Source organism: Pelophylax lessonae, assembly GCF_965119305.1.
Source record: "Pelophylax lessonae genome assembly, chromosome: 7".
Classification (NCBI taxonomy): Eukaryota; Metazoa; Chordata; class Amphibia; order Anura; family Ranidae; genus Pelophylax; species Pelophylax lessonae.
The window spans coordinates 127,936,535-127,963,202 of NC_138774.1; the positions used below are offsets into that span (position 1 = coordinate 127,936,535).

Below are 26,668 nucleotides of genomic sequence, written 5' to 3' on the forward strand. Positions count from 1 at the left end.
ATTGCGGCGGACAGATCGGACCCCTAACTGACATTTTTGACACTTTTGGGGGTACCAGTGACATTACTACAGTAATCAGTGCTAAAAATATGCACTGTTACTGTAAAAATGACACTGGCAGGGAAGGGGTTAACAGTACTGGTGATCAAGGGGTTAAATGTGACCCTAGGGGTGTGATTCTAACTGTGGGGGGCGTGGCTTGTGAAGTCATCACAGAGACATGTGATCCTATATAGCAGGATCACATATCTGTGATCACTTCAGGGAGAAGTACGGACGGCTGTGTTTACATCAGCCGTCCGTCCTCTGTCAGCAGCGGGAGATCGCAAGTGGCCGGCGGCCATCGGAACCGCCTGCCACACGCACTAGCTTCCCCGCTGACGAGCCCCCTAGCTCCTCCCAGGCGAGAGCCGTACATGTACGGGACTTTGCCTGGGAGAGCCAGACTGCCGTCGTATATCTGCGGCGTGCGGTTGGCAAGTGGTTAAAATACACAAGGATAATCCAAAACATCATACAATGATTTTTATGATTTCTCCAGCACATTATTGTTGTAGCCCTTTCCATCTGAAGCTGCCACTATCGTTGCAAAATCCTCCATCCGCCATACATTATACATCATGCGCTTATACATCAGACTCATAATCTTGCACATGCGCAATAAAGTTAAACCAAGGAAATGATGAATAATGAGCACTCTTGCAGGGTTACAATGTAATGTTGATCCTAGAAAAATGTAATGTTGATGGAGACATGGCACATAGCTGTTTTGGTTGATGGCACACTCAATGTGCCGTCTATTGGGTTAACAATGCACATGTGTGAGTGACGTAATTTAAACAAGGAACAGACAATATCTTCTAAATGGCACACTTTAAAGAACTTTTTAAGACATCTATTAATCAGTCATTTTACATTGCTTTACATGGCGCTGACTTGTCCTGCGGAGTTTACTACTGCTCTAACCACTTGCCGACCGCCAGCAGTACATATACTGCGGCAAGTCGGCTCTGTCCCATGAAACAACGTAACTGTACCACTAGTGGGGCGCACACGCACCAATAGGCTACAGGGGGGAAAGCAAGAACGGCAACAGAATGGCGGTCTGCCATTGTAAACACAGCAGACCGCTGTTCTGTCAGTAATGAACACATGGATCCTGTGTTCCTCCTATTTAGAAACACAGGTCTCTGTGTTCATTCAGCAAGCCCATCCCCCACACAGTCAGAAAGCACCCTCTAGGGACACATTTAACCCTTTGATCGCCCCTGGTGTTAACCCTTTCCCTGCCAGTGTCATTATTACAGTAAAAGTGCATATTTTTAGCATTGATTACTGTAGTAATGCCACTGGTCCCCCCAAAAGTGTCAACAATGTCAGTTAGGTGTCCGATCTGTCTGATCTTTTTTTCAGAATTGTCGGTTTTTTTCTAGTGAAAAAAAAAAAAAACATCAGAGGTGATCAAATACCACCAAAAGAAAGCTCTATTTGTAGGGGAAAAAGGACATCAATTTTATTTGGGTATAGCGTTGCACGACTGTGGATTTGTCAGTTAAAGTAATGCAGTGCCGTATCACAAAAAATGGCCTGGTCATTAAGGGGGAAAACCTTTCCGGGCCAGAACTAGTTAAATCATTTTTCATTTCAAATAGTAAAATTATCTGAATTCTGTCTTTATACTCTTTATATTGGCTGAAAACTAAAATCAAGCTTGTGGTTAAAGGACCTGACCTACAAGATGATGGGCAGCAAGAAGAGTTACTTAGGTAAGTATATAGGAGGGAGAAAGCGCTCAGATTGGTCATTGGCAGTGTAGTAAAACAGAATGCAAAGACCAAGCAAGAAACGGGGTAATCTGGAGAACTGCATATTATGAAAATGTTTTACTTCTTTATGCCTTTTTTGTCATTTAACACAACAGGACGTGTGAGTGCATTACTTCACAAAACATTTGGCAGTAAATCATTTCCTATCTGTTTCAACTGTTTGTCTGGGCTTTGAATTTAAAATCCAAAATTTAAGATTGTGTTTTTTATTTCACATTTTGTAGCTAAAAGTTCACAGAAATTGAAAAGGTAATATACTCACCTATTTTGTGACCTGGGTAGTGCTACCTGCATTTCGAAGGATAATACTATAACTAGTCTAGAGGGCACTCTAGGAGAATGGGTAGGATATGGTGCAATGTCCCCTGAGAGGAACCTCTTAGCATAAGCAATAAGTGAAAGTCTCTGTGTAGCAGCTGTAAAGGGACAGTCTTTAATTCTAATGCTTCAGCTAGCTGGCGTTGGGGCCCAGTTGTATGGTTGGTGCAGGTCCCAAATCTGTAGGCAAAGATAAGGCTACTAAATGGCTGTATAGTCAGTACCTAAATGGCTCAGTCTTTCTAGCAGCAGATAGTACTGTAAATCCCCACAGCAGCAGCTCATCAGTCCCAAAGATATTGCAGCTCACCATCCATTCACGCACAGCAATTAGACCACTCTCTGCTCTGCACCCAGGGGACTCTGGTTGTCAGTACACCTAGACTCAGCACTCTGGCTCCCACTCAGGCTGTTGATATGCAGCGGTGAATGTTCACTCGCCAGGCTCCCTCATGGCAAGAGGAAGCTGTGTATTATACAGCCTGAGAAAGGGCAGCTCTTTCCCTTCTTTCCACCAATCTCTTCTATGGGGAATGCAGTTCTAAAGTTCTTGATTACAGTAAAGTCTCTCTCCTCAGGACTACAATTCCCACAGTGCTGCCTGACTCAGGTTAGTAAACTCTTCCTTCTCAGCAGCTCCCTACTCTTGCTGAGACAGCTGTTAACCAGTTCAGCAGCACAGGGCAGTAGCTACAGAGAGCAGCTGCAGCGATTGTTTCTCTCAAACGCCATTCTTAGCCAAGCACATGGCTATAACTGTATATCACCATGCTCTGTGGTTGAATCCTCCAATCCATATGTCTCTTCCGTGTACTGTAAAAGTCACTTTAAGCCTGTAATACATTTGTCAGAATTAATTCCTTGCTTTACTGCCTTATTAAAGTGGGCACAAAGAGTGGCTAAAGGGAATCCTGTTACAGTGGAAACTTCTTTTTTACTATATGAACTAGTCATCCCCATTGTATTCACTCACTGTAGTGTACTTCTGGAGCAGCAGTGTTGTCACACTAAAGCTGGGTACATAGTCCAATGATGAGGAAACACCGCTCAAGGTGTGGACACTGCAAGTCTTATGTTGCTTCCAAAGCAGAGGTGCCCGCCCGGCTCGCCTCCGAGATCAGCAGGAAAAAATGGATGAATGGCTGCACACTCTGGAAGGATGCCAAAATCTTTATTGTAGTGATCAAAAAATAAAAGTGTTTCCCGCATTAACATTTTTATCTCCTGGTGCTCGCTGTGCTGTATATGCTTTTATTTGTTGATCACTACAAAAAAAAAACACTTTGGCATCCTTCCTGAGTGTACAGCCATTCATCCATTTTTTTAAAGCTGGGTAAATACTGTCAGTTTTTTCTTCATTGAGCCAGCGGATGACAGATTTCTGCATCCCCACAAGTTGTATTCTAACAATGAGGCCTTCCCAATGTCAGAATACACTGATCAGCTCTGCTGCCATTGGCTAAAAACCACAAGGTGCACAGTACACAACTGAATTTCTGGCAAGATCGATGGATATTGATAGGGAGGCAGTGTGTGTGTTTGTGTGTTCCGTGATTGATGGCCACCGTCTGTGCAATGAATAGTGAGCCATAATGGATGAAAAAGGGATCATACAAGATCCGTTTGGTTGTAATAATCAGCTAGCTCTAAAAATCCTTTTACATAAGCCGTTTACAAAGAGTGGTGTAAATTAGGATAAATCCATTATTGTAATTTTTCAAGCAGTAGGACATCTCAGGCAATAAACACAGATAACTACTGTGAATTTTGTTATATATTTGATTTCCAGAGAAACCAATGAAGGGAATAAATCTAGGGGATATTTAGTTAACACATTCTACTCAATCACTGGCCTTTCTGTTTCAATTAATTTAGGAAAATATATTTAAATATTTTAAATTATTTGCTTTACCAATTCACATTTATGTTCTATTAGGTATTGAAGGCAATCTGTCAACTAGAAAGCAGTCTATGGACAGGCAGCATTTTATGAATTAGAGCAATCTAACATTTATGTATACATGGAGGGGCATGGATAAAACCTGCTATTTTATTTATTACATTACCCAGAGACTAGACATTTTTAAAAACTGCCTGCAGTGTCTAAATACAGAAAAATGCAAACGGCTTTCTATTAAAAAAGTCAGAGATTTAAATAATACCAAAGTCACTATCACAAAGTATTACTAAATATTACTCAGCAATGGATTTTAAATGTGTTCTGCATTGAACTAACTGCATTAGAATGTTATAATCTCTCTTCATGTGATAGATTTGCTTTACAGAAACCCTCAACTAGGAGAAATACAGAGGCTGCTCATAACCTCCTTCTGAAAATGACTGTTGCTTAGCTGTTATGCTGATTCATTGGTTTCAGTACTTCCAAGTCACTGATCTAGGACAAACATGTCAAAATAGAATGAAAACCGAGTTCCAAATCTGCACACTTGTTCCAGGTTAGATAGTTCAAAATACTAAAGCCATTGGATCACCATGACAGCCAGGAAAAAAGCCAGTTATTACAATCTCTATACTTCTTCAGTGTAGGTTCCCCTTAAAGTGACGCTAAACTATGGTTAAAAAAAAAAAATATATATATATGTAGGCAGGTGCCGTCTTTTTTCACCACTGCAGGTGGCGCGTGTCCACAGCGGCAATGCAGATGGGAGAGGAAGTCAAGGGAAGCTATTTTTCTCTATGATTTCCTTGGTCACTTGGGCAGTAATCTGGTTGCATGCAAATGCCCCACGTGACCATGGCAGCCATCTTTGGTTAGGCATAGTCTATTTAAGACTCTTGCCCCTGGGTTTGGTGCGCTTTAGGCGAGTGGGAGCGGTAGGGAAAGGTACCAATGAAGTAGGGAGAGAGCAGAGCCTACATCTAGCTCTTCATGGAGCTGTGCATTTGGGTGTGGACCAGCCAGGCTGCACTTCACTCCTCATGGCAGACTCTGTCGGCATCCCAGAATCTTCTGAAGATGTCATTCTCTGCATGCCTGTAATTGGCTCCAGATGGGTGAGCTCCCTGTCGGGCCAGTTGTGCTGTTTACTTACTGTTCAATACAACGTTCTTTGCAAATCAGGACTCTATGTGTTTACGGCCTACCACACCACACTTTGCCTATCAAACATGTACCTTCTATTGCTCTCAGCCTGCTCCAAATTCCTTTTTTTATATTTATTTTTAGCTCCTGCGATCCAACTTCCCATTAGAGGGTGGTTTTGTTAATTCTCCATGGTCCCATTGTATGTAGAAATATAGCCACCCTCTATTACTCACCCCCGAGATGGCCTAAGGCCCCTTTCACACGGGCTTTCCGATCAGGTCTGCCTGTCAGTTTTTTCAGGTGGACCTGATCAGATGCTCCATGCACCCCTATGGAGCAGTGGATGTCAGCACTGACATGTCTGCTGACACCCGCTGCTATCCGATCCTGTCCGTGAAATCCAGACAGATGGAAACCCTATTTTCCATCCGCCTGGAGGATTGGATAGAATAGGATCAGATGAAAACAGACAGCCGGTCCGTTTTCATCCAATCCCCCCGTTTTCATCCAATCCCCCATAGAGGAGAAGGGGGATCTGACAGGTATGTCTCTGCACACACAACGGAGACAGGTTTGTCATCCTCCTGCTCAGCGGGGATTGGCAGGCCGATCCCTGGTGAGCAAAATGGAGTCTTCCGGGCGTAGAGTCCATGTGAAAGGACCATGAGGATAGGGACTAAGATATTTTTAGTGTTCATAGAGCAGGGCACAGGACCACAATTAGCATTCACTGCTTGTTCCAAACAAATGGAAGTGAGAGGGGAAAGGTGAGTTTTGGAAGCTCAAAAAAATATTACAAGAAGGCAGAAAAACCCAAGCAAGAAACACTTTCATGGAAAATAGAATACTGGGCAATTAAGTAGTTTATGTGTATGGATTATTTTTGGAGAATAAGGATATCATGTGGTGTCCCTTTAAAGCAGATCTTATTGTGCAGCAACCACTTTACTAAATTAACATCCCAGCATTGTAGAAAGATCTCTTGAGCAAAATGGCTAAGGCAATGAAGCATGATTTATCATTAACCCTTCAACAAATTAAAATCCATGGAATTAATCCACCCAATCTGTCATGTATCAAATTATTGTACTATTGGTAACCACCAGTAGGTGACCGAACCTAAATCTTACACGCTACAAACCTCTTTAGGTACTATAAATTCTGAATATATTTTTGATGGGATGTCTTTAGATGATACAAAAAATGCATATGCTTTTATCAAATGTTTCTGGCAACAATCAGAAGATAGCGGAGGGGGAATTAAGCCATGTTCAGTCTCAGGCATGGTTCTGTTAAAAAAGTAAGCAGTATTACATATTTGTCTCTGATTTCCTTAGGTTCACTTTGTTAATAGGGACCGGGAAGGTTTCTGCGGTGGATCCATTGTGAATGAAAAATGGATAGTAACTGCGGCCCACTGCTTTATAACAATTCCACTTGGCAATTTTAGTGTAGTAGCAGGTAAGTCAAATTTCTTTTAGTTGATGATTTTTAACCAAATGAATAAACAGTAGTTTAGAAATCATGTATAAATCTAGAATACATTTTTGTTAGGGTTCATGCACATTGGGCTTTTGCTGCAATTTTCTATGTAGTGACATTTTCAGGCACTTTCTCGCATTCGGGAGCACATGCTTGATGCCTATGCAAAGAAGCATCAGTGTTTATACGAACAGCTGTTCACTTGAATAACAGGCTGTTCGCAGAAGGTACCACTCCCCAGATGTGGAAAAGTGTTGGGAATTACGCTAGGCATAGAAAATGCCTGTAAAAGTTCTGTGTACGTGAACCCTTTGTCAACTGGACTTCCTCTTTAATGTTCGAGATGTTTTGCAACTTATCCAGATTTATTCCCCAATATTTATGGGGGTAAGTTCCTGATAATCATTAGAGCTGACAAGGCTACTTAAGTGAGTTAAGAAATGTCCTCAACATTACAGAATAAATCCAGCAGAATGTGATTAACTGTTATGACCTGGATAAAAATGAGAACCTTCAGACATTTTCTGTACTGCTCTGTGTTTTATCATTGTCTTCCCTATGATGTTATGATTTATTTTTGGCAATGAACAAATAAAAAGAAAACAGTACAGTACTCAGATACCAATGGGACAAACGACATGTAGTACTTTGTCCCATCTTCCTAGGTGCCCTCTAATGCCAGCTGTGAAGTCAAACAGAGTGTCCGCCATCTGCACATGGCCGTCCAACACTGCAGCTAACATGGAGAAAGCTGCTTTGCTAGTCAGATCAGGCATGAAGAATGCAGAGGGAGGTAAGGCTCATGTGGGGGGAACCCTGTCCGCTGCTATTGTTACAAAGCACCTAGGAAGGTGGGATAAAGTACTACATGTACTTTACCCCATTGTGAATTAAATACTGGCAAAAAAAAGTTATACTTCTCTAAAGGTACCCACTATGCAGTATAATTAAGTTAAAACAATATTTATTAAATAAAAAATAAAAAACATTTAATCAACATACTCAGCAACGTACACAAAGATTTTTTTTTTTTAAATATAGCGCTGTGCAGTGAATTCTTCCTAGCTCAAAAAAGAGGGCACCATGGGGAAGATTTACTAAAACTGGGGCACAAGAAATCTGATGTGGCTCTGCATAGATACCAATCAGCTTCTAGGTTTTATTATCAAAGCCTAATTGAATAAGCTGAAGTTAGAAGCTGATAGAAGCTGATTGGTAACTATGCACAGCTGCACCAGATTCTGTGTGCACCAGTTTAAGTAACTCTCACCATCTTGGCATCAACATAGGGTTTATCACACAGTAACAGATTAATAAAGCAACTCTACCCATTTATCAGACCAATGTCCCCTATTTCAGGAGTAATGCAAAAGTTATTGCTCTTCTGTGCATATAGGAAGAACATCTTCAATGTGGAGGGTGAAGCTGCGGAGCGTCTTCAGATAAACATGCTATTGCATTTATACAGTGGCAAGGAAAAGTATGTGAACCCTTAACTGTTTTTCTGCAGTAATTTGTCATTAAATGTGATCTGATCCTCATGTAAGTCACAACAATAGGCAAACACAATGTGCCCAAGCGGATAACACGCAATCAATTTTGTCTTGTGTCTTTATTGAACACCCCTATTAAATTAATTAGACTAATTACTTCAACAAAAGCTAATTGGAGTCAGTAGTTTACACACCTGGAGTCCAATTCATGAAATTAGTTTGGAGGTATGGTTTAGAGCTACTTTGATAAAAGACACTCGAACATTTTAAGATTGCTGGTTATAAGAAGCATCAGCTGATGTGAACCGTGCCTAGCAAAAAAAGCTCTGAGGATATATGATCAAGAGTAGTAGACCTGCATAAGGCTGTAAAGGGATACAAAGCAATCTCATAGTGTGTAGGCATCCATCAGTTGACAGTTAGACAAATTGTCTATAAAAGGAGACAGTTTAGTATTGTGGCTACTCTTCCTAGAAGTGGGCTCCCAGCCAAGATGGTTACCAAGGCACAGCATAGAATCCTCACTGAGGTAAAGAAGAACCCATGAGTAACAGATAAATGTTTGAGGACATCAATGGAACTGACAAACATAACTGTTCACGAGTCTACCATATGTAAGTCTTTGAACAGGCAGGGTGTCCATGGCAGAACACTAAGCTGCTGCTCTGCAAAAAAAATTGCTGCAAACCCCAGCACCACTGGGAAAATGTTTTGTGGACCGATAAAACAAAAGTGAAATTGTTAGGGAAGAATACTCAGCACTATGTATGGCACAAAAAGGGCACAGCATACCAACATAAAAACATCATCCCAGCGGTGAAGTATGGTGGAGGGAACATCATGAATTGAGCTTCCTTCACTGCCTCAGGGCCTGGACCACATGCCATCATCGAGGGAAAAATGAATTCCCAAGTTAAGCAAAATATCCTACAGGATAATGTTAGGGTGGTTGTCCACCAGTTAAAGCTTAGTAGAGGCTGAGTGATGCAGCAGGACAATAACCCGAAGCGCCAAAGGAAATCTACCACAGACAAAGAAAATGTACCTTTTTGAGTGGTCCAATCAGAACCCAGACCTTAAACCCATAGAGATGCTGTGGAATGACCTCAAGAGAGCCATTTACAGCAGACATCCTACAACTGTGTATGAGCTAAAGCAGTTTTGTAAAGAGGAAAAATTCCTCCTGAACGTTGTGCAGCTCTGATTCAGAGCTCCCAAAAGAGCTTGCTTAAAGTCATTTCTGCCAAAGAAGGTTCAACCTGCTAATAACTCCAAGGGTTTACATTCTATTTCCTCAGCACTGTAAAATGTTTAATGTGTGTGTTCAGTGAAGAAATTAGCATTATTTGTGTTTTATCATCTTAAAGTGATTTTGTTTTGTTAAAAATAACAAATATGTTATACTCACCTGCTTTATGCAGTGGTTTTGCACAGAGTAGCCCAGAACCTCCTCTTTTCTGGTCCCTCTTCAGTGCTCCTGGCCCCTCCCTCCTGCTTAATGCCCCCACAGAAAGCAGTTTGCTATGGGGGCACCTGAGCTGATCCACAGCCCTTTGTTTCCATTCAGACATAGAGCCTCGGCCCAGCCCCCTCTATCTCCCTTAATTGGCTTGCTGAATTTGATTGACAACATTGGGAGCCAAAGACACCGCACTGCCATCTCAACCAATGAGGAGGGAGAGTCTCGGGAAGCTGAGACACTCCTGCAACATCACTGGATCAAGATGGGCTCAGGTAAGCATTAGGGGGGCTGGGGGGGGGGGGGGGGCTGTTGCACACAGAAGACTTTTTATCTTAATGCATAAAATGCATTTAAAAAAAAAAAAACATTTTAAACAAACTGTGTTTGTCTTTTGTTGTGACTTAGATGATGATTAAATCACATTTTATGGCAAATTATTGCAGGAAAACAGTTAATTCCAAGGGGTTAATATACTTTTTCTTGTCACTGTATTCAGTATTTTTCTGCATTTATATTTTTCTTCTACAATTTATGTTAATTTGTGGTCAACAGGAGAACATAACACCGCTGTTAAAGAGGGAACAGAACAGTATCTGGAAGCAGCCAGAATTTTAAACCACCCAACTTACAACCTCAGCAAGAATAAGTACAATAACGACATTGCTCTTGTTGAGCTAAAAAAGCCAATGGTTTTCAATGACTATGCCAGGCCTATCTGCATTGGACACAAAGACTTTACAGACAGGTTGCTGAAGATTATACCACACAGCTGGGTGACAGGCTGGGGTAATCTCAGGTACCAAGGAAGACCAACGGTAAAACTGCAAAAGCTGGCTGTGCCATATGTTGATCGTGCCACTTGTAAAAGGTCAAGCCGGTATTCCGTGTCCACAACTATGTTCTGTGCTGGCTTTGCTGATGAAGAAAAGGATGCATGTCAGGGGGACAGTGGTGGTCCTCATGCCACTGATTTCAGAAATACTTGGTTTCTTACAGGAATTACAAGCTGGGGAGACAAGTGTGCACAGAAAGACAGATATGGAGTATACACCAGAGTCTCCCGATTCACCGACTGGATACTGAGCACTACAAAGCTTCAGTAAAAGAGATTTAAAGCAGATCCCCAGGCGGATATTAAAAACGACAAATTATTGCAGTTATACTGTTAAAAATGAAATGTCCTGACAGGGCTGGGTATACATCATTATTGGATGGGCAAGCATACAAATGATTTTGCAAATATAACAGTTACCATATATGTATGTCTAGCTGTTTGCCTTAAAGACTAAGTTCATCTTCTCCAATAAATAACCTATTCAGTCAAGGGAAATTGTTGGATATTAAAAAAAACTGTTCAGACATGTAAAATGTTTTTTTCTTTTAATTGCCATTCCTGGCAACTCCCAGTTATCAATACCCATGTCCTTCAGCCAGGCACTAGGGTTTGGGGGGGGGGGGGGTTGTTCAAATGGCCTATAGGTATAATAAGCTGAATGAACATTTTACAATTTGAACAATTCTAACACCTACTGTACTAGGGATCCTATATCAAGTTTACGAGGTTTGAAGTCTACAGTCTATGGCCATATCCCTTATATAATTGCAATATAAGGTTTCCCCATATAGTGGGACTTTAAAGGCTCAAAGAGTAGACATACAATTTTTACATTTAAAAAACATATTTTTATATGGTTTTTAATCCATTGATTGAGGCTGAATAAAAATATGTTTTTTTTTTAAATGAGCCTTCAAAGTCCCACATTTTGTACTAGGGATCCTTGAATACATAGGCTATTTTCTGGTAAAGGTGAAAAAGTTTTAATTTGGTAGTCATTTTGCTTGTGCATTTTTACTATATAAATCTACATTGGTTTATTCTTACTTCAGACTAACCTTTGCTGTTGTCAGTCTTCTTGAGGTGTGATAATCTACTTATAATACATAAAGTTGGGGTGTGATATATTGACAGAGGCTGTGTGACATCTTTGTGGGCCAGATCTACCAAGGGGTGTTATCAAAGAAAACTGTAGGAGGCACACCCCATCATAAAATGCATAAAAACATACATAAACTTGTGGGTACAATATGCATTCTTACGTACAGTATATGACCTTATTTATGAGGCTTTAAAGATGTTCTTTACTTTTAGAATAGATTAGAGTCGGAATAAACAAAATAAAAATGGAAGCCAACCAACTAGCATTTTTACGAGGAGGGCATATTGTACATATTTCAATCAAGACGTACATGAAAGACCAAGAAAACAACTTTAATTACATCTTTACTGTTTCACTGCCAAAGATCAGTAGTTCTACTCTGCTGATGCACACATCTGTCACACTGTGCTTTAGGGAAACACATGTACCTGCGGGGCCAGCAAAGCAAATTCTCGACTCAGAAGCATTCCTGTTGGTCATTTAGTAAAGAACTTATCCAGGAGTTAGTAAAGCATCATCAGTAATAACAGAGTGATGTGCAGGGTAACAGAGAAGGTTAGACACACATAAGCGAATAAACAAAATTACAAATCTTTTAGCTGGTAAAACGTTAAGCCAATTTACTGTAATTCTGCTACATTTGCTTGCTGGAGTTCCCTCCACCTTAACATACGTAACTCAAGGTCTGCTTTTTAAATGTGCCCCCACCCCCAAAATGCTGAAGAAAATGCCTACTGGATAAAAGTTAATATACGTACCTTTTTCCTCGCTTACCCCTGTGATGCCTAGGTGAGAGTGACACCACCCTCCTTCCGGTTAGATCCCAGGAAAAGTTGAGTGGCCCAAATCTCGATGAGAAGTCTATACTGCACTGTTCTGCAGTGTCCTCTACCAAGATTTGGAGCTCTTAGCATTCTCTGTGATCACGTCGCCAGGATGATAATGTCACCCTTGCACTACAGAAGACAGGGGAAAGGTAAGTATATTATATAACTCTTTTACCCCAACAGGGTAAAAATGCATGGAGCTCAAGGTCCACTTTAAAGCCTGATCTTAGTGTAAAAAAAAAAAAAAAAAAGGAAAAAATAGGGACGTTACTTACCATCGGTATGATGTGTCCCTTATGCTGATGTCTGGTTTAGGTGTCCCACCCCAGCGTCATGTGGCAGGGGTTATTAGAATTGAGGGAGCCACGAAAGGTACTCATCAAGAGGGACAGACTATGCCTACCCTTTCTACCCAGCTCCTCCATTCTTGGAAGCTGTAGTAAAGCTTCTATGAATGAATCATGATCTATGAATGTAGTAGGCAGACTTTTCAATTATCCACCCGTTCTCCATTCAGAGATCCTGTTTCATTCAAAGAAGCTGTGGTACGACATCTATGTATGGAGGAGCTGGAAGGAAAGGGCTTGCACAGTCTGCCACTCTTGATGAGTGCCTATCACTGCCTCTTCAGTTCTATTAATCCCCACTACACCAGAATGTTACAGTGAAAGGAATAATGGGCGTAGGAGGAAAAATTACCCTAAACCAGGAAACCACAGCACAAGGGACATATTACGCTTTTTTTTTTTTATTCCCACCCCCTGCAGTGGAGCCTCTACTAAAATCAGAGGTCATGCTTGTTTCCATGTTCAAGAAGCACAAGATGACTGGATTTCAAGGAATGGTTCACTTTTGCTATAATGTGGAGAGCTCATTTAATCCATGTTTGGTATTTTACAGATAACGGGTACTATTGTATACATTTGTTTACAATGTAAAATTATTTTTAGATGATTTAGATGTTATTTTTAGATGTTTATTGTAAGTGGATTAAAACAAAAATAGATGCTTAGACTAATAACTGAAGATAATCTTATGAATAATCTTTTTAAATTCGTGGTATTACATCTTGGCTGCATTTCAAAACTTTGTCACAGTTGAAGTACAGAATTATATTACTCTCTCGCTGTCTTTATTCATTTTGGTAGGGGCTGGTAGCACACTTTAATGCACTAAAATATAGCAATAACCCATTTTTTAAATACAGTGCACCATAACACGCTGTAGAGCATTGAATGACAGCACAATGCACCACTATGAACACATTACCTTGTGTTGTGCCTTTAATATGGCATTAAATATCTTCTGTTGTGCGTAAATTGAGCACATACACCAGTGCATAAAATATTAGATATGTGTATTGATGATGATGCATTGGGCAACACATGGCAACATTGATGATGTAGTAGTTGTTGAGAAATCTATCTATTGAATAGGGTATATATGTATTGAAATTCTGTTCAGCAGGAATCAGCTGAATTTCAATGTGTGTCTATTCCACTCTGTTCAAGCTAGTGGTTAGATCTGTGTATTTTGTTAGGGGGAATACTCACTGTCAGAATACAATAGGGCAGCAAGGGAGATCCCTGCATCCACATCACTTGTGTAGATGTGGGATCTCTAAGATTTATTTTTTGTTTAACCAGCTGGGTGGATGAAAAAAGCTCTGCGTGTGTACCCTTCTTTAGATGTATTTTCTATATATCTTTTAAGGGAAAATGTATAAACTTAAAGGGTTGGTGTCTGTGGGTAGTGTTCCAGGGGAAGTTAACAACACACGTGAAAACTGCTGCTAGTATGCCAACAGATGGAAGGCTGTATTATGGGGACAGTTTAATCATATTGTAAATACTAAGCACTCAACAGTTGTGCACCTGACCATACACCAGCAGGTTTGATCATTGGGAGTCTAAAAGTTTACCCATTTGGTCAAGAATTTCTGTGGCCAAATCTGAAAGATCACAATCTGAACTCCTTGGTCATGTTGAGGACAAAGTAAAGGAAAAAAACAGATCAAACTGTTATATTTACCTGAGTACACTCACCTTCTTCCATCTTTGGATTTTGCAGAGCACCTTTCTTAACCTTTACCCCAGAAGATCCCTTGAAATAATATTAAGGTCTAAGGAACCTCTGCTAAAATGAGTCCATAAGGGAGGTCATTAGGAAAAGGCCCCTTACATTGGTAGCCAGTGGGAAGCATGTCCCCCTTTCAGTGGTGGTCAGATCTTAGGTAACCTCTGCTAAGATTAGTCGACCGGGGGTCATAATGCAACCCTTAAGCTGCATGTACAACTGAACCTTCTGTAAACACATGCAAAAGTGTGTACTTTTGGATAAAAAACAAATTTTGTGCTTGTGGTGCCACTCTTGGTTAATCGTACCCCAAATTAAGCAAGCAGGGTTCATTGTTGCGAACGTCAAAACGTCTGACAAACGCAATAAAGCATGTGGTAAAAAAAACATGCAAAGCCCATTTCCCAAAAAAGAACATGAGCTCCTTTGGCACATTTGTCACATGTAGGGCAGCTCATTCAAATGAAATGTGTGTAGTGTGGAAATGCGCACATTCACGAGATGCTAGGTGTGAACTTAGCCTTACAGCCGGCTAAAAAGATCATTGGTTCTATGCCGCTGGTTATGTTAAGTGGTGTTGGACTTGGAACTATGCAGATGGAAGGGAAGCCACAGCTCAAGGAGCCTCTAGTAATCTCTGGAGGAGCGCTTGGACTTCAAGGAGCCCTGCCTGAGAATGACTGGTATAGAGTGTGGCAAGTGGGAATAAAGGCTTTTCCCTATGTCATTAATAGGCAGGAGATTAGCAAGTTTTCCAGCCTGTGGGTGATAGAAAAGGTAACCTGTACTGAGGAAATGGTGAGTTCAGCAATTGCAGTCCCCATATTTTTTCAGTGCAAATTTACTTTATAACAAGAAAACACCAGTATCTACTTGAATACAAGAGTATACATCCATTCACTTGATTTTGCTGGGCTGTTTGAGCCTTTTAAGTATATCTAAAGTCATAACTTTTTTCCCTATTTTCAATAGCATGGAGAATGATTAAAATCCTTGTAAGGACTTTGTTGCCATCTGTGCCCCACTGAAGAGAGATCTTCCCTCACTTTTTGTCCCTCAGGCACAACAAGAAGAGAGAATAAGAGAGAAATTTCCTGTAGTTTCCACAAGAACATGGTGTCCCCATTGGAAGATTTAGTTCTGTTTTAGTGAGAACTCAAACTTTTGGATCTCACACCACTTTCAGTCCAGGTTACAGTAGTCAGCAGAACTAACAGATTGATTCCCCCCAACGTGGGCAAGATAGTAAAAAATCTGAGGTTCTAACCTTTTTGCAATTCATCCAAAACTTAAAAAAAGTTTTGGTTTTAGATACAATATACAGTAAATCAAGCTGTAACATTTAGGCCAGCTTCACACTTGCTCTTTCTGAAAAGCAATCAATAGTGATTCACTTTTCAGAGTGCGGCTAAGCAGCCAAAACTAGGCATTGAAGAGGCAAATCTGCCTGTTTTTTGCAAACGAATGTGCCATGAGCTAAATGTTTAGTTTTTGGTTGTGAATCGACCCCATTGACTGGAATGGGCAGGTTTGACAGCTTTTGGAATGAACGGTGGCTCCTATGTGGATTGGAGCTGGGGCGTCCCTCTGAAAGCATTTTGCAAATCGTTTATATATTTTTTATTTTGGCAGTTTTACACTATGAGAATGGTTTTCCAGCTTCTTTCCTGTTGGTGCATGCATGGGATGAACATATGGAGTTTTACGCTGGTTGATGGCATAATCAGTACAGTGGTACGGCAAGTCTGTGACAAAAAGCCTCTATTGAGCTTCCTAAACATATGTTCAGGGGCTCAACATCCATCGGTGAGTTAGGTCCCTGGTGGTGACACAAGTGGAATCGGGTGGAGTGGAGCAGATACAGAGCATAAGTCACTTTATTTTAAAGGAATTATAGCACAAGTGTATTGCACGTTTATTTAATATTGAGGATTGCATTTTATGGACATTTGCAATTTAAAAAAAAATTGTGTATATATGGATTTTTTTTTGTGTAAGATTTATGAATTAGTGTGTTGATTTCTAACACGGGGATTGTATTACATAATTACATAGTTAGTCAGGCTGAAAAAAGTCCATCTGGCTTAAACAATAAAAAAACAAAAAAAAAAAACTGTAAAGAAAACCCAACCATAGAATCCCATATACACAATCCTATACCCACAGTTATTTTAGGGTAAGTGCATTTTCCTAAACTTTACATCAAATTCATAGTGATAATACTGGCACTATTAAAGCAGGAACTACCCCATCTTTATTATCTAACTTTTTACTATATTTTTCACAGAAGATATAAACTACTGTTGTGGGAGGGGTGTTTAGACAGACAATTTTAACAGTGCCACCTTGCAACTCAACATGCCATGTTAAATTTGCTATATCTCAATCTTGTATGTAAACGCACCCCCCCCCCCCATTTTTTTTAAGCAGCCACTCTCAGGCGTTTAGGGGGTAAATCTCCCTGTTTGTTTTTTGCAGACAAATGTGCTACAAACCAAACGTTTAGATCGTAGTTGGGGCACGACCCCATTGACTTGAATGGGCAAATTTGGCAACTCGACGTGCCATGTTTTAAATTGCAGTGTCACAAAGCATCACAATCTACTATTTAAACAGCCCCCTCTAGCTGTATAAAAGGCTTTATGTAGGTGGTGGGGAGCTGTAAAACCATGCCTTGTCTGTTTTTACCATCGACCCCTCCTCTCCTCCTGGCTGCTTGTGTGAAAAAGGCCTTACGTCTTATGGAGATAGGTTAGTGGCTTAGTGGTAAGCACTTTTGCCATGCAGCACTAGGGCTCGAGTTTGACTCCCAATTAGGAAAGCATTTGCATGGAGTAATGCCCCGTACACACGTACCGATTGTCGGCCGTAAATATTCGGCCGACGACCGATCGGCTGATTGTTGGCTTGTTAGTATGATGCTTCCTACAGCCGACAGCGCATTTTCGGCCGAACAGAATCTGTCGTGCAGGCATTAAAATTTTTGTTGGCCAACACCAGAACGGCCGATTGTTCGCCAGTCAGTACAGATTTCGGCCGACAGACAGCAGATTAGCAAGACTGGGCATGCTCAGAAAAGAAAAAAGACAAGGAAAGTTAACCATCACATGACATCACTTCTGCAGTCGGCTGTTGTTGGCCGACAAAATTCGTGTGCAGTCTTTTGCAGTTTTCAACAGACACGACAGCCCTGGACAAAAGACGGCCGATCATTCGGCCGACGATCGGTACGTGTGTACGAGGCTTTAGTATGTTCTCCCTCTGTTTGTGTAGGTTTCTTCACAAAACCATGCTGTTCCCTTAAACGGCTCTTGTCCAAATCAGTTCTGGTATGTAAATGTTAGATAGGGACCTTAGATTGTAAGCTCCTTGATGGCAGAGGCTGATGTGAATGTATGGTATGTAAAGTGCTGTGCAAATTGTCAGCGCTATAAAAAAAACCTGTAGTAATACACAACAAAAATTCTCGTGCTACAGTGTTTTTGCAGTTTTACAACCTTATCTGGTTGCTTTGGGGTTGATTTACTAAAACTGGGCAGTGCAAAATCTGGTGCAGCTGGGTTAATTTACTAAAACTGGACTAAAACAGGGGTTTATTTTTAGTTATTATTAAAAACGGGGTTAATTTACTAAAACTAGGTAGTGCAAAATCTGGTGCAGCTGTGCATGGTAGCTGATCAGCGTCTAACTTCAGCTTGTTAACTTAAGCTTTGACAAAAAACCCTGGAAGCTGATTGGTTTGTATGCAGAGCTGCGCCAGATTTTTCACTCTCCAGTTTAAGTAAATCAACCCCCCCTGTCTTAGCAGACCTCATCTTTTTATGCAATATAAGATGTTTTAAAGGTAAAAAAAAGGGACTTGCATTGAATACATGACAGTCCAGTAGGTATGACTTTGTTAAATATAAAAATATACCATAAAAATAGAATAAAAGAAAAAAACTACTTATAACACCATACACAATACAATTACACTCACACTATTTAGGTATGAAAAAATTGGCCAATTTGTTAAAATACCTTCCCAAAATCTGCTCCAATAATAATGTACATCGTGCTTGACACATACATAAAAACAAAAACTGCATATTCAAGTGAGCTATTGGGATTGATTTCTGTTTTTTTATCTCTTTTGTTGTTATAATTTGAACACCGAAGACTCCGACACTTATTATGTATTTATATCTTACCTATTAGAGCGTCAAGGTTCTTTGTTGTAGTGTTTTGAGGTATGTCTTTGGGCAGCCATAATCTGTGAAATGCTGATCTCAAGGCGTAGTTATCTCACCATGAGGGAAATCATAAATACCGAAGCCTGTGAAAATGTGTTTAAATACTGAGAGGTTGAAGAACAGCCTGGATACATTTCTGAGTAAAGAAGGAAAGACCCATAAAATATCTTTCTGTGCTTTAAAAATGGAAGAATGATTAAGACTTTTATTGCAATGTGTCACATTTCACCAGACAAAGCAGGTAGTGGCAACAACGTGGAACGTTCAGAATCATTCACATTCTTCCAGAGTTCAGTTCATACAAAGGAGGTAATGTTCAAGCTGTCCTCTAGAGGGAATCCTTGTTAGAGGAATACAGGTATGACGCGTCTAGTGCAAGTATTTTACTCCAAAATGGTAAAATACATGATGAGCTTGGAATGCGTTGTCCAGAGACATCAGCAGAGTTAAAAACATTTTTTTCTTACAAGATGAAAAATACAATGGTGATGCTATGGAGCACAATAAAAATGGAACCTTCCAATTTACAGCAACTTTCTTACAAAATAAGCTCATTAAAAGAGTCCCATGTTATGAAAAATGTACGTGGTTTTTTTGAATAACGGTCACAGATGGCTGTTGAATTTGATCTAGTTACATTTGCTGTGATATTATTATGTAACAATGTCTCTCACGACCCAGGTAAGATGCAGTTTTTTTCCACCTGTTTTTCTATGGAGAACTTAGCTTCCTTGTGGTACACAGGGCAGTATCTGAAAAAAAAAAATGGATAAAATTAGTTGTGATTTTCATCTTAAAGTGCAACTGTGCCCAGACTATGGACGCTCAAGCCCAACTCGGGTAAATAGGAAAATAGGAAAATATAAAATGATGCCTTGCAGTGGGGCTGTGCTGAACTGCAATGGCTGATCAGTCATTTTGTAAGGGGAGAAGTGAAACTTTTTTTACTTACCTAATCCCCTGCTCCTCCCGCAGACAGCGCTCCGCCACGATCCAGTCTTCCTTTGCGTCCTCGTGTCCAGAGCAGGACTAAATAAAGACCCTGCTCTGGTGTTAAAGATGTCAGGATCCTAGAATGGTGGCGCAAAAGTTGAGGGGACCAGACTAACTGCAGGAAGGAGTGGAGGAATGGGTATGTACATTTCCTTTTATTGTTCTCCTAGATATAACAAGCAATTAAAACTTGCAAGGTGCGCACAGCTTCGTTGTAAGGGATCATTTTTTATTTGCCTGGAGTTGGGCTTTAAAGTACTTCCACATTTGTATCAGTAAACTAAGAGCTTTAAAACAACCCCTCATTATCCATGTGCAATTCATTTTACTACAAATCAAAATTCGGATGCAATTTTCATTAATTCTGAGATTTGGGATTTATCCAAATCTCCAAATTACCATAGTTAAGATTTTCAACTAATCCAAAATAAATAATAAAAACTAATTAATTTGTATTCATTCTTTTCATTCAGATGACATGATGCGATAGTTTGGGCCTTTTGTTAATATTTGAAGCATCCAAAATAATGTAATGACATAAGGAATGATACAAAGTGCTTTGGTTTCATTTGCATTTATTCTAATTAGCGTATCATGAATATTCTAATAAGATTATTTTTTGTATTGGGGTTCAACTTGAGAGAGCATTCATTTATTGTGAAATAAGATGATTCCTACTTATTGTGTTTGGGTTGGATGGAGGTGGATCCATCAGAACCTCCAAATCATAACATATTGAATGAATCTGAAATTAATTTCATGCCATTCATAATAACTTCCTGATGTAGGCTACCCCAATCGATATGGTATAATTGAGCTCATTCCATTTCTCAAGGTGGGTTAGACTATCAGGGATGACTCAGAGCGCATGAATAATCTCCTGAAATAACATGTTAAAATGAATATAGCTAATCTTTCAAAACAACTTCCAAAAATACAACTCGATCGAGCACAACGAATATACAAAACAAATCTGAATATACAACAACTCATTCTAACATAACTAATATTGCGAAACAAACTTATTTACTTTATGAATGAATCAGAAACAAAACAAATGTTTCCGTCGTGCACATCTCTAACCTTCACTGAATTCTGCAACTGCAGGCACTCCGGAGAAATAAATTCACAACACAGGCAAAGAAATCAAAATCTCATTTCCCTTTATTTTCTCTGACAGCAGTAACTTAGCAGCCCTCCAGTCGTCTAATGTAAACCCCCTTGGCAAAAGCTACATTCCAGAGACAAAGCTGTGTTGTCCCAAAAGACACACGTAAGCAAAAACTGACCATTGCTTGCTGGAAATGATAAACATTCTGTTAAATTGTCCAAGCACAAGGGATCAAGACAGGAAAAAATATACTGATTTCAAAACGAATTATTAAAACTGCTCCAAATGAATCTTTTTAATCAAGATAAGCTTGAAAGTCAATTTACTTTCCCTGCTATACTTGCTATCCGAGCACCATCGCCATCAGTCATATATTGTGGATGAGCACCTCCCCAGCAATGACACATCAATTATAGCTTTAGACCATTGCAGACTGGAAGATGACTGCACATAGGCATGTAGGGGTAGATTTACTAAAGCTGGAGAGTTCAAAATCCAGTGCAGCTCTGCAGAGAAACCAATCTCAGTTTTTTTTTTGTCAAAGCCTAATTGAACAAGCTGAAGTTAGAAGCTGATTGGCTACTGTGCACAGCTGAACCAGAGTTTGTACTCTCCAGTTTTAGTAAATCAACCCTGTAGTATTCATTTTAGAGTCAACAAATTCAACCAAATACAAGAATAATGCCAAAAACTTTGAGATCAACATTAGCTGAAATCACAAGTAGTTTTGGTTTGGTTTGGTGCTCTTTCTACAGAAACAAAATCTTAATTAGCCGCTTGCCGACCGCCCACAGTAATATTACTGCAGCAGAGCGGCTCCCCTGCGTTCAGTCACGTAGTACATGTGATTCCGCGCGTGTTTAGACACAGCGGGAGGCGGGCCACGGGAGGAGAGGTGGCGATTGCCGCCTTCCTCCCACGATCGTCCGGGAAACTAAAAGAAGACCCGCCTGCTTATGTAAACAAAGCAGGCGGATCTTCTGTGAGAAAGGCAGGGACAGCTAAGCTGAAACTGCGATCTGTCTGTGCCTGTCACAGAACCCCCCCCCCCACACACACACACAAACACACACACTGTAAGCATATAGGCATACATTAAACCCTTTGATCACCCACAGGGTTAACCCCTTCCCTGCCAAAGGCATTATTACAGTAACAGTGCATATTTTTAGCACTGATTACTGTAGTAATGTCACTGGTACCCCCAAAAGTGTCAAAAATGTCAGCTAAGGTTCCCATCTGTCCACGCAATGTCGCAGTCCCGCTATAAAAACCGCAGATCGCCACCACTACTATTCAAAAAACCAAAAAAATAATAAAAATGACATATATCTTTCCCGTAGTTAGTAGACGCAATAACTTTTGCGCAAACCAATCAAAATACGCTTATCGCTATTTTTTTTACCAAAAATTTGTAGCAGAAAACAAATTGGCCTAAAATGTTAAAAAATTTAGATTTTTAAATTTTTTTGGGGAATGGCCTATAGCAGAATGTGAAAAATATTGTTTTCTTTCTTTTTCATAATTGCCGCCATTTTTTTGTTTATAGTACAAAAAATTTAAATCGCACAGGTGATCAAATACATCCAAAAGAAAGCTCTATTTGTGGGGAAAAAAAGGACGTAAATTTGGTTTGGGTACTGCATTGCACGACCACGCAATTGTCCGTTAAAATAACGCAGTGCCGAATCACAAAATAGCGCCTGGTCAGGAAGGGGGTAAAACCTTCCGGGGCTGAAGTGGTTAATGCACTAGAACACCCCTCGCATTTTTGTAAATATTTTATTTGCTACAATGTAAAGTAGTGAGTGTACAGCTTGTATAACAGTGTAAATTTGCTGTCCCTCAAAATCACTCAACACACAGCCATTGATGTCTAAACCGCTGGCAACAAAAGTGAGTACACCCCTAAGTGAAAATTTCCAAATTTGGCCCAATTATTTATTATTATTATTATACAGGATTTATATAGCGCCAACAGTTTGCGCAGCGCTTAACAAAATGAAGGCAGACATTACAGTTACAATTAGCCATTTTCCCTCCCCGGTGTCACGTGACTCAGTGTTACAAGGTCTCAGGTGTGAATGGGGAGCAGGTGTGTTCAATTTGGTGTTATCGCTCTCCCTCTCATACTGGTCACTGGAAGTTCAACATGGCACCTCATGGCAAAGCACTCTCTGAGGATCTGAAAAAAATAATTGTTGCTCTACATAATGATGGCCGAGGCTTCAGGAAAGATTACCAAGATCCTGAAACTGAGATGCAGCACGGTCGCCAAGACCATACAGCAGTTTAACAGGACAGGTTCCACTCAGAACAGGCCTCGCCATGGTTGACCAAAGAAGATGAGTGCACGTGCCCAGCGTCATATCCAGAAGTTGTCTTTAGGAAATAGACGTATGACTGCTGCCAGCATTGCTGCAGAGGTTGTAGGGGTGGGTGGTCAGCCTGCCAGTGCTCAGACCACACGCTGAACACTGCATCAAATTGTTCTGCATGGCTGTCGTCCCAGAAGGAAGCCTCTTCTAAAGATGATGCACAAGAAAGCCCGCAAACAGTTTGCTGAAGACAAGCAGACTAAGGACATGGATTACTGGAACCATGTCCTGTGGTCTGAAGAGACCAAGATAAATGGATTTTTGTAAAATCTTACCATAAAATCCTTTTCTCTTAAGCTCATTGACAGACGTAGTCCTCCTTGATTAATATCAACTCGGGTTATACTGCCCTCTACAGGAGTAGGACTAGACAGGAAAGAAAACGTTCTGGCCACACCCTAGGGGCAGTCCCAGAGGGTATATCCTCTCACTTCCTGCTACAGCAAATCAGTTATGTCACAAAGCAGTGTTTAGAGAATTTAACCCAACCCAACTCAAAAACAGAGGGGCGGGTACTACGTCTGTCAATGAGCTTAAGAGAAAAGGATTTTACGGTAAGATTTTACAAAAATCAATTTTTCTCTGTCGCTCATTGACAGACGTAGTCCTCCTTGATTAATATCAACTCGGGACGTCCCAAAGCAGTGCCACAAATGAGGGGTGGGAAAATGGAAATCAAAATCCAATCTAGAAGGCCCAACCGGTGCCAACTAGAAGTTTTAAGGGCTCATCAATCACACGATGAGACTCAACTGAAATTCCAACGGAAAAAAACCCTCGAGGTAGACCACCGGTCTCCTCAAATTGCAGCCTGCAAAACCTTGCGGCCAAATGAGGCATCCGCCGATGCCATCACAACAACTTTATAAAATTTTGTAAAGGTATGCACCGACGACCAGGTAGCCGCCTTGCACAAGTACTGAGCGCTCGAGTGGAGTGCGCCTTAACAGGGAACGGAGGATTCCGACCCTTAAGAGAATAAGCCTGTACCACCGTCTGTCTAATCCATTTGGAGATAGTCGCGGCAGATGCAGGCAACCCCTTTCTGGGGCCATCCGTGATCACAAAAAGTGAATCCGTCTTACGGAACGATTCCGTAGTCTTCAGGTATACCCTGATTGCCCGAACCACATCCAAGGAATGCAACGCATATTCCTGAGGATGATTGGGCTTAGGACACAAGGAAGGTAGCACAATATCTTCATTCAGATGAAAATCTGAAACCACCTTAGGAAGAAAGGATGGCTTCGGATTAAGAACTACCTTATCCCTATGAACCACTAGATATGGGGAATGGCATGATAATGCAGCCAGTTCTGACACCCTGCGTGCAGAAGTGATAGCCACCAAGAAGGCCACCTTCTGGGATAATGTAAGCAAGGGAATCTCCCTGATATTTTCAAAGGGAGGTTTCTGAAGAACCGACAAACACCAAATTAAGATCCCAGGGCGGTAAGGGCGCGCGCACTGGCAGAGCCAAGTGCCGCACCCCCTGGACACCAAGGAATGAGTAGCCCAAGGCTTCTGAAAGAAGATTGCTAATGCTGAAATCTGACCCTTGATAGAGCTCAAGGATAGTTTCTGCTCAACCCCCTTTTGCAGAAAAGCCAAGATTCGGGTCACCGAATAGGTACGTGGGGGAAAATCCAAAGATTCACACCACGCGATATAAGTCTTCCATGTGCGATAATAGACTTTGCTGGAAGTCGCTTTCCTTGCTTTAATTAGAGTAGGAATAACTGAAGCTGACAACCCTCTGTCCTTCAGTACCTGGGTCTCAATAGCCAGGCCATTAAAACCAGAGACTGTAAAGCACGATGGAAGATCGGTCTTTGAGACCGCAGATCCTCCCTGAGAGGAGGTCTCCAAGGAGCGTCCGCGACTAGCCTGTCCAAGTCGGCGTACCCGGCTTGACGAGGCCAGCTCGGAATTTCCAGGATAACTGGAGTTCCCTCCACCTCTATCCTGCGGAGAAATCTCAGCAGCAATTTGAGAGGGGGGAAGACATATAGTAGCTGATACTGCCTTTACAGGCCGTTCAGCGCGTCTGCTGCGTCCGCTAGAGGATCGCGGGTGCGAGCCCTGTTGAGCCAACCTACCAACAGATCCATATCCGGGGTGCCCCAATGAAGGGACAGCTGGTGAAATACCTCTAGATGAAGAGACTATTCCTCTTGATCCAGAATCTGACGGCTGAAATAATCTGCCTGTCCACCCCCGTGATAAATATCGCGGAGAGAACTGGAACAACTGTTCCCCCAATAAGAATGTTGGCCACTTCTATGGCCGCCAGGGCACTCTTGGTGCCCCTTGGTGATCGACCTAAGTCATGACCGTGGCATAGTCCGATTGGATCCGAACCGGGCTGCCCTGGAGCTGCTCTGTCCAGTAAATCAGACAAAGTCTGATAGCTCTCAGTTCCAACACATTTATCGGTAACCTGGAATTTATCAGAAGAAATGACTTCCCCTGGCTGAGCATCGGAGACCGAAGCCACCAGACCAGAGCCTCCCTGGTCCGCTCACTCAATCGGATCTGATTGTCCAGGGAATCGGCATTCCGATTCCATATGAGAAGAATCTCCTCTTTGGAGAATTCGGGTATGAGACTGGGCAAACGGTACTGCCTCTAAGGAGGCGACCATCAATCCCAGCCAGTTGACGGACAGCAACATCCGAATCATTGACTGAATCTTCTGGAGTTTCTACGCATGGAGAAACACTCTTGCCAAGGATGTATCCAAAATTAGGCCCAGATAGTTCAGTCTCCTGGTGGGAACCAGGGATGATCTTTGGGAAAAGCAACGAAAACGCTGATGTCCTGCGGAGATGGGGATATAAGGATAGGCATCCTAAATGTCTATGGACGCCAGGAAATCCCCCTGATGCAGGGAGGCCACCACTGTATGGATGGACTCCATCTCTTCCAAGACCAGAATTGGACGCACCTAGCCCTTTTTCCTGGGCATTGTGAACAAGTTCGACTAGAACTCCTCCAAGGAATGGGAACTACCACTGCTTGTTGTATCAAGCTGTCCCCCGCAAAGCTTTTAAGCGACCCGGGATGTCGACTATTGGAAGGGAAGAATCGCACCGGTGGAAGTGATCGAAACTCGATCTTGTATCCTGACCATATGACCTTGCGAACCCCTTTATCCAGGATTCTGGAAAGCCCTGGATCCGGAAACCGGTGAAGACGTCCCCCCACCCTAGAGATGGGTGGGGCCCATTCTGTCAATCCAACGGGATAACAGTGGCTTTATTTAGTCTGGAAATCGGTGAGTCCACTATTGGTGGTACCGTCCATCTTTGTAATGAGGGATTCTTCAAAATGATAGCGCCTAGCCATGCATTTGAAATAGCAGGGCTCATTTAGGGACGACCCTATTTGGGCAAGGGAAACCCTTCACCATTTTGGTAGGCTTGCTAGTACCAAAAAAGGAATATGAGTCTCAGCTACCTCTGCCGGTGTAACCTCAAGATTTAAG

The 26,668-nt window shown here is 41.4% G+C and overlaps 2 protein-coding genes across 4 annotated transcripts in view; one reads left to right on the top strand and one right to left on the bottom strand.

The window, feature by feature from the left end:
• F9 (coagulation factor IX) overlaps window positions 1–10,756 on the top strand; it is a 95,265-nt gene extending 84,509 nt beyond the window's left edge. The window contains exons 7-8 of the mRNA XM_082262982.1: window positions 6,528–6,651; window positions 10,180–10,756. Coding sequence (XP_082119108.1) covers window positions 6,528–6,651; window positions 10,180–10,730 — 675 coding nt within the window. The 3' untranslated portion in view covers window positions 10,731–10,756. The remainder of the gene's footprint in view (window positions 1–6,527; window positions 6,652–10,179) is intronic.
• Window positions 10,757–19,154: 8,398 nt separating this feature from the next.
• Window positions 19,155–26,668, bottom strand: part of MCF2 (MCF.2 cell line derived transforming sequence) — a 225,212-nt gene continuing 217,698 nt past the window's right edge. For all 3 annotated transcript variants that reach the window (XM_082262980.1, XM_082262979.1, XM_082262981.1), the window contains one exon: window positions 19,155–19,451. In XM_082262980.1, coding sequence (XP_082119106.1) covers window positions 19,411–19,451 — 41 coding nt within the window. In that variant the 3' untranslated portion in view covers window positions 19,155–19,410. The remainder of the gene's footprint in view (window positions 19,452–26,668) is intronic.